General features: G+C 36.9%; 1 protein-coding gene and 1 pseudogene across 1 annotated transcript; one reads left to right on the forward strand and one right to left on the reverse strand.

Annotated features, from left to right (window-relative positions):
* Positions 1–521: 521 nt before the first annotated feature.
* On the reverse strand, positions 522–980 carry LOC147516802 (uncharacterized). Its single transcript, XM_086593380.1, has one exon. The coding sequence runs from the start codon at positions 978–980 to the stop codon at positions 522–524; it is 459 nt and encodes a 152-aa protein (XP_086449506.1).
* A 5,250-nt stretch (positions 981–6,230) lies between these two features.
* On the forward strand, positions 6,231–8,995 carry LOC147516803 (acid phosphatase 1-like; annotated as a pseudogene).
* Positions 8,996–12,825: the final 3,830 nt, after the last annotated feature.

Genomic DNA, 12,825 nt, shown 5'->3' on the forward strand with positions numbered 1-12,825 from the left:
ATTTTGACCTAATATCGACATTTCTGCCAATACCAGGATTTTTTTATCCGAACTCGACATTGCTGTCAAGAATTGGATTTTTTTACCTGAACTCGACATTATTGTCAAGAATTGGATTTTTGACCCGTACTCAACATTGCTGCCAAGAACTGGATTTTTTTACCTGAACTTAATATTGTTGCCAAGAACTAGATTTTTTAACCTGGTATCGAGATGAGGATCTACAGATCACCAGGGTTTTCTCTTTGACTTGGTATCGAGATGAGGATCTACAGATCACCAGGGTTTATGTTTGACCTGGTATCGAGATGAGGATCTACAGATCACCAGGATTTATTGTTTGACCTGTTATCAATATATAATTCTAGAAATACGAGGATTTGTGATATTTGTATAGATATTGCTTTTGGAAATATCAATCTCTTTATTGGCCAAAAATACATCATGATACTTAGAATATTCTTTATTGATAAAATGCTTTCAAATTGCTTATATTTTGAGGCTTTGGTAATATTATACCTTTAGCCGTTTTTAAGTAATAAGCTCCATTGATTCCCACTTTGTGAATGATGTAAGGCCCATCCCAGCTTGCCAGCCCCTTTCTCTTTAGTTGCTTGAATAACCATTTTCAAGAACAAATCGCCTTCTTGAAAATGTCTTTCTCTTACTTTCTTGTTGAAAGTTTTTCTGAGCTGCCGATGGTATGTGTCGAGCCTTAATCTTGCTTTATCTCTTGTTTCCTCGAGATTTAGAACTTTTTCTTCCATTACTTCGTTATTTTGGCCATTCATTAAGATCTTTGTTCTGGATGTCGATACCACCATTTCTGATGGAGTTACTGCTTCCACGCCATAAGCTAACGTAAAAGGAGATTCACCCGTGGCAGTTCGAGGTGTCGTTCTATAAGCCCATAGAACGCTGTTTAATTCATCCACCCAGAGACCTTTCTTGTCTTTAAGCTTTTTCTTGATATTATCCATAATAGTTTTATTTGTTACTTCTGCTTGCCCGTTGGCACAGATGTGAAATGCTTTACCTTGTATGATTCCAAGAAAGCTTTTACTTTTCCTCCCTCGAACTGTGGCCCGTTATCTAATATAATGGCATATGGCAACCTATATCGACATATTACTCTTTTGAAAAGAAAATTTATCACATCTTGCTCTTTTATGTGCTGTAAGGCTATGGCCTCTACCCACTTTGTGAAATAGTCTATGACCACGAGCATGAATCATCTTTTACCTCTTCTAGGTGCTAGAGGACTGACAATATCCATGCCCCATAGCGCAAAAGGCTATGGATTTGATACACAGTGCAACTCTTCAGCTGGAACGTGTATAACCATTCCATGTATTTGGCATTACATACACTTTTTAGCATAACAAAGACAATCTCTTCGCATCTAAGGCCAAAAATACCCTTGCCTCGTTATTTTATTTGCTAATGATCTTCTAGCTGAGTGGTTTCCACATTCTCTTTCGTGGAGTTCTACAATGATTAAATGCGCATCTTCAGGTGATATACATTTTAAATGCGGACCTCCAAGATTCTTTCGATATAGCTCATCATCAATTAAAATATATCTTTGTGCTCCAGCTTTGATTCTTCTGGCTTAATTTTTGTCCTCAGGTATTTTACCCTCAAATAAGTATGATATATATGCTTCCATCCATGACCTTTGGTTCGTCGACATCGATGTTTGGCCTTTCTTGGACGCTGATGTGCAAAATGCGACCCTTCGTGTTTTCTAACATCCCTGCCATATAAGCTAGGGCGTCTGCATGCCTGTTTTCATTTCTATTGACGTGTTGCAGCCTTATTTTATTAAAGTCTCTCAAGTTAGTTTTTATAAAACTCAAGTAATCCACCATGTTATCACATTTTGCTGAATATCCTCCATTAATCTGACTGACTACCAGCATTGATCGCTAAAAATTGATAATTTTTTCACTTTGAGGGATTTGGCCATCTCGATTCCCGCAATTAAAGCTTCATACTCAGCCTCGTTGTTCGATGCATGGAATCCTAATGTCACTGCTGTTTCGAGCCTTTGATTTTCTGGTGTAACCAATACAACCCCGATGCCACATCCCTTACTCCCAGATGATCCATCGACAAATAGTTTTCAACCATTTGTTCCAACCCATGGATCATTTGTATCGATAATATCTTCGGGCTCTTGCAGCGTTAAGAACTCCTACTCTTCCAAGCCCCAATTGGCATCCTTACATGGAAAATCAGCCAAGAAGTCAGCCAACACCTGACTCTTTTTTGATACCCGATTTTCGATATTCGACTCCAAATTCGTTTATTAGTACTGACCATTTCGACATCCTTCCTGACTTAGCAGTTTTTGCCAGAGTCTGCTTTAATGGGAGATTCGTCAAAACAATCACAGAGTGTGATTGAAAATATGGCTTCAGCCTCTGAGATGAGAATAAAAGCGCCATAGCATATTTCTCTAGTGTCGAATACCGTGTTTTTGCATCGAGCATTGTTTTGCTTTGAAAATACACTGGTCTTTCAACACCATTTTCAACTTTCACCAACACTGAACTTATAGCAAATTCAGATACTGCTAAATATAGAATCAAACTTTCTCCCTCATCTGGTTTTGTAAGCGTTGGCTTTTCTTGCAGATATTTCTTTAACTCCGAAAATGCTTCTTCACATTTTTCATTCCAACAGAATTTAGTATTCTTTTTAAGCAACTTGAAAAGAGGCTTACATCGATTAGAAGTTATGGAGATGAATCTGTTGAGAGTAGCTATTCTCCCAATCAACCTTTGTATTTGCTTTCTAGTTGTTGGTGATGGCATCTGCTGAAGTGCTCGTATCTAATCTGGATTAGTGTCGATGCCTCGCTTGGTAACAATGTACCCTAAGAATTTACCAGAACTGACCCCGAAAGTACACTTCTCTGGGTTAAGCTTCATGTTAAATTCTCGCAATATTCGAAATACAGTATCGAGGTCCTTCACATGATCTTTAGCTTTCATGGACTTTATAACCATATCGTCGATATATACCTCGACAATTCGTTTAATGAGCTTTTTAAACATTTTTTCCACTAGCCTTTGATAAGTGGCTCCCACATTTTTCAACCCAAATGGCATTCTGATGAAACAGTATATACCTCCATTAATGACGAATGCCATTAGAATCTGAAAATATCCCGAATAGCTATCGCTGAAATTGATTAATTCGAAACCAGTTGTTCGATCAACCAACTCATCTATCCTTGGCATCGGATAATGATCTTTGGGACACTTCTTATTTATATCGGTAAAGTCAATGCAAATTCAAACTCTACCATCCTTCTTGGGTACTACGACTATGTTCGCCACCCATTGAGAATGATCCACTTATCTAATTATGACATTATCTAGCATCTTTTGTATTTTGGCTTGCACCGCTTCTTCGTACATTGGTGTAACCTTTCGATGCTTTTGATGGACCGGAGTTGTATTTTCTTCCATATTCAGCTTATGGGAACAAATAGTTGGGTTGATACCAATAAGGTCCGACATCGACCATGCAAAAACATCCTGATTCTCTTTCAAGAAAACCATCAATTCATCTCTTATAGTCCCAGTCATTTATGCACCAATGAATGTATGACGCTCCCTTTCTCTTGTACTAATATCAACCTTTTCCACCGCCTCTATTATTTTTCTTTCCTAGGGTTCTTCATTTTACTTTAGCTCATGTGTGAACTTTACTTGCTCATGTATCTGCATATCGGTGTCGGTAGGTAAAGCTTGTTGTAAGTGCTACTTAGAGCTTTCCAAGGGGGCCCTAGTGTCTTGCCTTTTTCCCTTCATCATCCCCTTTATAGTGATGAAATTACACTTTTCTGACTCCGACTGATCCCCCCTGATTTCGTGCAAGCCTACACTGTGTGAAATCTGATTACCTGGTAGAATGTACTTGGGACAACACGCATATCGTGTATCCACTTTTTGGCAAGTATTACATTGTGATCGGAGTGATGCTTTATGACCATGAACTTCGTCATCATTGTTTGAGGTCCCACTCGAACTGGTAATTTTATCTCTCCCACGGGCTTGGTAGAGCTTCCATTAAACCCAAACAAACTAAATTGTGGTGGCTTTAGATGAGTCTAATTGAGATCAATGCCTGTGAATGCTTTCCAGAATAAAATATTCACAGAACTACCACAATCCACGAGTATCTTTTGCACATCATATCCAGAGATACGCAAAGTGATTAATAATGCATTATCAAGCGGCAATATCACCTTAGACAGGTAATCTGGTACGAACATAATTGCTCCTAGAATGCTAGCTGATACCAGACTCTGACTTACTAGAATAGGCTCGACATTGACCTCGAGCACTTATTTTATCGTTGAAATCTTTTTTATTTTCTCTCATTATTTTCTTCTATGGTATTTCCCCTTTGTAGATCATATTTATTACTCCAAGGGGTTTCTCGTGTATGGTTACAGTTTCTGCGGGCCTGACATCAGCCCTGAACTCTTGCAACTTCCCATCTTACATCAGTCTATCAATTTCTTTTAATAACTGCAAGCATTTATTTGTCTCATGGTTCTCAATCTTGTGGAATTGACAATAAGGTTGTCCCTTCATCTCCCTGAGAGTATATTTTGGCCAAGTCACAAAATCTTCTTTTGCGATACTCCTTAATATATCTTCCGGTGTGGTATTGATGGGGATAAAATTACTGGGATCTATCTCTCCTTTCAGTGTCCTCTCATATTTCCTTCTTTGTTGTGGTTGATTATCCCAATTTGTATAATGCTCCTGAGGTTTTTTGTTATCTGATCTCGAGGGGTCTCGACTCTCATGTTGATCTCCATTATCTTTGTCTCTCTTTCCTGTCTCTAACACTTGCAATACAGTTTCCACAGTGGTTGCATTTATCCCTTCTTCCACTATAATATCTCTGTCAACTTTTTCATACAACTCTTGTAGACTTTTAACTTCTTTTCCTAAGAGATATTTGTGCATATATGATCCAGGTATCACACCTGTTTGGAAAGCCATGACGGCCGTCATTTTAGCCTCGTCAACCTTTTGACCGATTGAGTTTTGGCCTTGAATCTCGCCAATGAATCCTTCAACGACTCCTTCATCCCTTGTTTCAATTGGAATAGGATCGACACCTGTTTCGACTTCACCCTCTGATGACCATAGTTGGTGAGGAATCTTTCTTCAATTTCACGAAAACACGAAATGGTCCACTTCGGTATTGTACAGAACCACTTCAGCGCTTTGCCTTGAAGGCTCGAAGAAAATGACCAACATAGTATGGAATCCTAATACTCTATTCCGTGATATATCAAGAACTGGTGTTGATAGCTAAACAGATGGTCCATGGGGTCATTGGTACCATCATACTGAGTGAACTTTGGTTTCTTGAATTTTAGAGGTAATGACACCCTGTCTACTTCCTTTTTCAACGGTTTCTACTTCCATCGTCTACCAATTTATGAATCAAAGCTGCTACCTTTTCCAGTAGCTGGTCCTTAAATTGCCTTTGCATCATCTCCAACACCATTTCCTTCGTGATTGGTGCTTTTACCTATTCCTCTTGCACCACCTTTGGTGTCGATTTCGCTACTGATTGCACCTTTTCGAGGTAGCTTTTTCTCCCTTCCTCGATATGGCTCTTTCTCACTACTGGAGTGCCTGAACTCGACTCCTCACCATCTTTCTCGTACATAGCTTCTACTGCACGCTTCTCATTCTCTTCTCCCACAGCTTTGTTTTCAGCCATTAAAACTTTGTTATGCTTTTCCAATTCTTCAAATTTTCTCAACAAGGCTTTTAAAGACACTTCTTCTTCATGTATCTCTTCTACTTCTTCCACCAATCTACTTACCGATCGCCTTGTTCTGCATTCTTCATTCTTAGATGCTGCTTGAGAAGTACTTCTTTCATTAATCATCATTGTTTGACTTGCTGTAGCACACTTTAGAGGCATCTTGACAAGAAAATGAATACTTCACTAATCTTACAGAATTTCCTTGAACACAACCAATTCTTCTTATTCTCAAACGTCTACCAATGGATTCGATTTTCAAAGAAAAAGAAAAGAAATAGCTTTTCTTGTCTTTGAATCGAATCACGGACAATGCCAATGTGGTGATCAAGTTCTTATTTTAAGATCAGTTATGGATTGAAATGGTTTGGATTGAATTGAGAATCAAAAAGAAATAAAACTTAAGCTTGTATTCATTAGTAATGGCGGTTACAAAGTTGCTCAAACTCTCTCTCTATTGTTATGGTTTTACAAGTTTTTCTAGAAATGAATCGAATGAATCTTCTTTCTCCTGATCATCACTTTATACAGTCCTTCAACTATAGTGAAGTCCAATCCTATCCTGACGCATGTCCATTCCCATACTTCTCCTTCCTTCTTCTCGCTTGTTCCTATAACACATGAACTTATACGTAAGATATTGACAATCATGTTGATATCTCGAGTTATTTATGATATTCGAACTGGAATATTGGGTTGATGATATTTGACCACGACACGGCGTAATACCACAATCAATTCTCATCTCAGGTAATCGGAAAGTCACAAAAGATGATGTGGTCTATTGTAACAGTTGGAGGTTTAGTGTTGAAGCTAATGACGCTGGGTCATGGAAACAAGTTCCAGAAAGGTGTCTTGAATTGAATTTGTGAAAAACTATGTTACTGGGGATCAATGTGTTTCTGATTCTGGATTAGTTGTTGATGATTCGTTAGAGTTTGCAAAGACTGTTGAGATTCATGGTGATGGAAAGGATGTTTGGATTTTTGATATTGACGAGACTTTGCTTTTGAACTTGCCGTATTATACTGAACATGGATTCGGGTATGCCATTACTAATTAATTAAGTTTTAATGTAGTTACCGTATTATGTTATATGCATATTCTTGTATTGATGGTTTTGCGTTATGTATAGGACAGAGATTTTCAATGACATTGCATTCAATCAGTGGGTAGATTCGGCAGTGTGTCTTGCAATTCTAGAAAGTCTAAGGTTGTACAATGAGCTTCGATGCCTAGGATTTACTATAATTCTATTAATAGGATGAGATGAACACCAAAGGAGTTCCACTATCAAAAAGCTTCTAATAGTAGGGTATAATGGCTATGAGAGGCTTATATTACGGTATGGTTTCTATTCATTCTTTTTTTTTTCATGTTTTTAATGAGGATTAATAATGTTTAATTAAAATTATAATGTGCAACGTACGGAGCCTTCGGATCACGGGAAAATAGCTGAGGTATATTGATAAATGCTCAAAAAGTGCAATTTAACCCTCGATTATGCCTCTTGTTTAGCCATCTTAGTGGAGTAATAGTGTTTGTAAGTTATGTTTTATGATTCTACAGGAGAAAAAGTGAGTTTTGTGGAATATTAGAGAAAAAGGGGTAAAACGGAGCAATTCGGAGCATTAAGGATCACATGGGAAGCCCGTGGACAATCATGGAGAAGGCCAAGGAATAGGAGCTATTAAAGATGCGACTTGGACCTATTTTAAAGCCTATTTGAAAGCCTAAGGCCTAAGGATTTGTTGCTTGGACCAAAGCCCGTAAAAGAGGATAGAAGGATAAAGCAGAAGAGACAAAATAGGTTTATGCGTCTGGGACGCATGGATCGAGAGTCCAGACGAATTGATCGCGTTTGAGACGCATGAATATTGCATCTAGATGTATGGATCGACACTGTAGCCAATTTCTTCTCAGTTTTGGAGACGAAGTTGGACTCTGAAAGAAGTCTATTTGTATTAGGAAACAAATGACTGTTTGGAATGCTTCTAGAGCTCATTGTAACCTCTATAAATAGAGGACCTAAGTGCCTCATGTAATTTGCGAATTCACTTATATTCTTGTCTCCAGAACTTGAGGCAGAGAGAGATTAATAATAAAAGATCGGTTTTAACTAGCTGAGTCTTAATAAATTAGTCTTTCTAGTCTTATGTTCTTCGACTCTTCTTCTTCTCGTTCTTCGTGTTCTTCCTTCTTTATGGAAGGCTAATCTTCTCCTTCAAGGGAGGAGATGAAGCCAGTGCTTAAGGTTTAATGATTCTTCTGGTTCATGGTGTTCTTCAATCAGGTTAGTTCTTTATATTTTTAGTTATTAGTTCCATTGCCCACACCAGGGGATGGAAGTATAGAATAGGGTTTATGTTTTGGAATATTAATATCATGCGAGTGTTCTTTACTTTTCTTCTAGTAGTATAGTTCTTTAGAGTTAGGAAAATATTCTTTGTGTTGCCTTATAAGGGGTAGCTCAGGGAGTGGCTGCCTAGGGGAAGTATTCTTTGTGTTTGTCTTAAGTGGTGATTCATTGAATGGCCGCCCTATTAGGAAGTACTCCTTGATGTTGCTCTTGGTAATACATTGAATGGTTGCCCGAGCTTACATAAAAGGAAAGAAAATATTAATAGCATAAACATAGGAACAACCTTAAGTAGAGTTAATTGTTAACGATGTTTTGTCCAAGAGGGCATCGACACTCGCTCGATTTGCCTAATTGTAGTCTACATGTAAAAACAACCATGAAGCAGAAGGTCATATATTAAAAGTATTGGTGGATTCTAATCTCTTGAATTTCCTGTCTTATAAATTCTCAATAGTTTAGCAATTTAGTTTAGTTTAGCATTAGAATCGAAAATCTTTACAATCATTGTTTTTAATCCCTTAAACCCCCTTTCCAGTCCTGTCCTTCACATAACATACACTTAAAAGTAGAACGATACCCTACTCATTCTTTACTTATTAAGGGATAATTAGGTTTTGATACGCTTCTGTTTTGTTCAACGACTATACACCATCTACATACACAAAAAGAGGCAAGGTCATATATAAATCGGAGAAGAGAAAGGAGCTGGAAAACGAAGGCTATAGAATTCATGGAAACTCTGGAGATCAGTGAAGTGATTTGTTTGGTTCACCAACAGCTACTCAGTCTTTCAAATTTCCAAATCCTATGTACTACATTGCATGATAATAATGTAATGTCAAGAGAATCCTCGCAGTTCTTTGATTTTTGGGCAATGCCATTTTGCCAATTCCTCGAGTCACGTTCGGTCATAACCGTAAAACATACTAAGAATTTATAGAGGATTCGAACCCCTATTGCTAAATAAACTTTTTTTAGTCTGGTCAGCAGGGAACCAATTGATCGGATATATGTATTAACAAATAGCCAAAGAGGAAAGAAGTCACTTGCTGGTCTAGAATCACCTACTTCTAGTCGGATAAAGCAGCCACCCATCTCATTCATCTCTTTCTTTGCTCACCCACCAATGGATAATCGATCACTTCCATCAGTGGGTTTAGGTCTTTACTAGACTTCTAAGGATACGGTGGTGGGGGAGGAGGAGATGGTGGATCGGACAAGGTATGAATTTTGTTTTGCAAATCTTTGCTTCTTAAGGTATATGATTTTAATTAGTGAGATTTGGGGTTTTTTCTTTAGTTACAAAAGCCTTTAAAGATTAGAACATATTCTCAGTTTTTCTAATGGTGTTTATGGAGCTTTTCATATTGTTGCATCGACTGAAAATGGCGTTTAAGTATGCTGAATACTTCATATTTTCTTTGTAGATTGTTATCTTTTTGTATATTCTTAAAGCATCTTTATAAACTTAAGCATTCAGTTTTAGTGCATATTATCGTTAGTCACTGTTTTCAAGTTATACATTAGAGCAATACTCTAAATAAACTGCTAATAAATTGATTAGGCTAGAGTCTGCCGTTCCATAATTAAACATGAACGGAAATGTTTTTAGCCTAGATTTATAATTTCTTGCTTAAACTAGCTGGTGCGAACAAATGTAGTTTACAGTCAATTTGTCACATAAGTATTAATGAGAACCCTGGGTAGTAGCGAATGTTAGTTACGGTCATCATTTCTTTAGATTGTGTGAACCAAAAGCTTCACCAAATTAGTGTGTTTCCTTTTTGAATGATGGATATGCTTTCACTTATTTAGTTTTATGGTTACTATCTGTGTTAGATTTCTCTTAATAATAAGAAAATACAACTAAATAGTTTGTATGACTGAGTAGATGTTTAACAATGTTGATATTATAGCTAACTCATGGTCTTAATCTTGCATAGTCCTTTAATATTGTTTTTGATGTAATTTTTCTTATACTGGGATAAAAGAGCTTGAACAAGTTTGATTCAAGCTGGAACAAAGCTGACTTGATTTTGGTAATGGTGATAATGATAGTGTTTGCAATGAGACTGGGGGTGGTGATACAACAATTTTTTATTTGTTTTATCATTGTTTTTTTTGTAATGCACTACAACAACTTTATTTGTGAAATTTCGAAGGATGTAGAGTTCCTACCAACAATGAGAGAAGTGGAACCTGGAAAGCAGGAACCTTTATAAAATGGTGAAGACACTAATTTTGTAGCCGTTGATCCTTTAATATATTTCATTGTACATTATGAAGAACATTATTTTATAAAAATTAGTTTGTACTTTTATTGGTTGCAGTTTTGTTTGAGAAGATTGTAAGGATTACCTAATGTAAGAAAAATATACTTACTTTAAAGGTTTAATCTAAATTTAAAACTTTTCAAGCGTGTGCAACACTCCCATAGCAAATCCTACCCTCCATTCATGTTGAACAAGTTGGTAGCTATGGTAGGAAATGTATGTGAATCCAAACTTTAAATGGAAGTTGACATATTTTCTTAAATGTTGATAAGGTTTGCTAAGAGCATCTTTAGGTGAGACACTATCCTAGCATCAAACACCAAATTTTTAATAATTTAGTGTTTTTTCATCTTTAGGAGAGACACATGTTAATGAAAACACCAAAAAAACATCAAAGCAAACACCAAATCGGCCAAAATTTGGTGTTTGCTTTAGTGCTGTATCAAATCTCTCTTGCAGTTTTGGAAAAACCGTGCGGTTTTTTGAACACCACATGGGCTTGGGCTAGAGTGTGGGCTTCAATCACGCAGTTTTACGAAAACTGCACGAGAGATTTGAAAAGAGAAGAAAGAAGAAAGTTGATGTGCGACACATCGCGCGGTTTCTAGAAAACCGCGTAGGCTTGGGCTTCTGTGGTGGGCATCAGTGGCACGGTTTTGAAGAAGCTGCGTGGGCTATACGGCGCGGTTTATCCAAAACCGCGTCATTTGATGTCAACTATTTGATATCGCTCCTGAAGTTGGTTGGTGTTTTTTTGGTTTGGTATTTGGTTTGGTTCAAATATTTGGTGTTTTCTTGGTTTCTCTCCTAAAGATGCTCTAAGAAGTGTAATTTTCTTAATACATAGTGTTCTTTGCATTTGGAAGTGGTGGTCAGAACCTTCTTCTTTTTAAAAAAATGGTCATAACCTTCTTCTGTGTGTTTTCTCCTATAATGGTGGTTATGTGCAAATTGCAATAAGGCAGGAAGAAGCTGCTTTCCAACTCCATATCAAGCCATAAGGATAGACATTCAACAAGGTTTCACAATCGGGCAGTAGACGTTTGTAAGTCTATTTTCCTTTGTATATATGACAAGATGTCCTCTTATTATTCTTTAAAGCCAATGTGTCCTCATATACTCTTGGATCTGATTGTGTTTGGTTATGTAACATATTGGAAGTCCACTTCCATTCACTTGCACACCATCAGGTTGGGTCTACGATGGGAGGCGACAAAGATGGAAATTCAAACGTGATATTGAAGGCGAGGCATATGTACATTGTGTTCTAATATTTTTCTTTTCTTTTCTTTTCTTTCCTTTTGCTTCATGGTTATTGAAACATAAACGTTTCGCCCATTATAAAAGCCATTTCTTGAAATGTTTTGACTAAACTATGGCTCTTTTACTTCTTATTATTATTCTTTTTATGTGTGTGTGGGCGCTCTCTGTTTGTACTATTTGAACATCAAGAAATAGACTTTTTACTATTTGAACAAGTTTTGGATTTGTTCATCTCTTTTCAATATATGAAGACGAAGGCCTACAAGGCTACAATATATATAATGAGGTATGAATTCGCATATAATATATGTTAATAGTAGTGGGCAATGTTGGCATTAAACTTTACTATGCATTACCTCTGTCTTCCCAATTTCATGTGACGTGGCCTTTGGCGATTTATTTTTGGTTTTGTTCCTTAATATTTTGGCTATTAATTTCAACATTTTCACAAACTTGACTTTGGTTAGAATTTAAATATTTTGTAATTTTAGGATTCTATAATTTTTATACTATTATCCATTTGGTTGCATGAGAACCATTGGCAAGAACCTACATCATGTTTTCAATGCCATTGGCAAGAACCTACATCATGTTTTCAACGCCATTGGCAAGAACTTAAAAACAACATTATCTTTTGTGGGAACATTAAAAAGATAAACATCTGATTTTAAGGCTCGTATTCTTCTTGAATACTCGATCAAGTAGTTGTAGTCATAGTACAAAATATCGCGATATATATCGAGATTTCAGAGAAGGGTAAATAAATATCGTGATATCAATTTGGATAAAAACCAGTGTAAATATCGACGATTTTTGTTGATATTTCGCGATATTTCCACGATATGTGTGATTTATACGATATTTTCAGAGAGAATTGGGTGATTGCAAACTGAAGAAGAAGAAGAAGAAGAAGAAGAAGAAGGCTGGTGATTACAAACCGACAAAGAAAAAAAAAAGGCTACTCCTACCCTCTCCCACGCGAGCTACTCTATCTCCAATTTGCCATTTCCTTCTCTCACTTGAAGCCTGAATAGTTAAACTGTCTAACCCCTCTGGCAAGTAATTCTTGGAGAATTTTTTGGGTATTGGCTGCAAAACGAAAAAGGAAAATAAAACGCC

The sequence above is a fragment of the Coptis chinensis genome, chromosome 2, assembly GCF_015680905.1.
Source record: "Coptis chinensis isolate HL-2020 chromosome 2, ASM1568090v1, whole genome shotgun sequence".
Taxonomy (NCBI): Eukaryota; Viridiplantae; Streptophyta; class Magnoliopsida; order Ranunculales; family Ranunculaceae; genus Coptis; species Coptis chinensis.

Bases quoted from the DNA above. Each gene is read 5' to 3' on its own strand.
- LOC147516802 (XM_086593380.1), bottom strand. From the start codon at position 980: ATGGATAATATCAAGAAAAAGCTTAAAGACAAGAAAGGTCTCTGGGTG.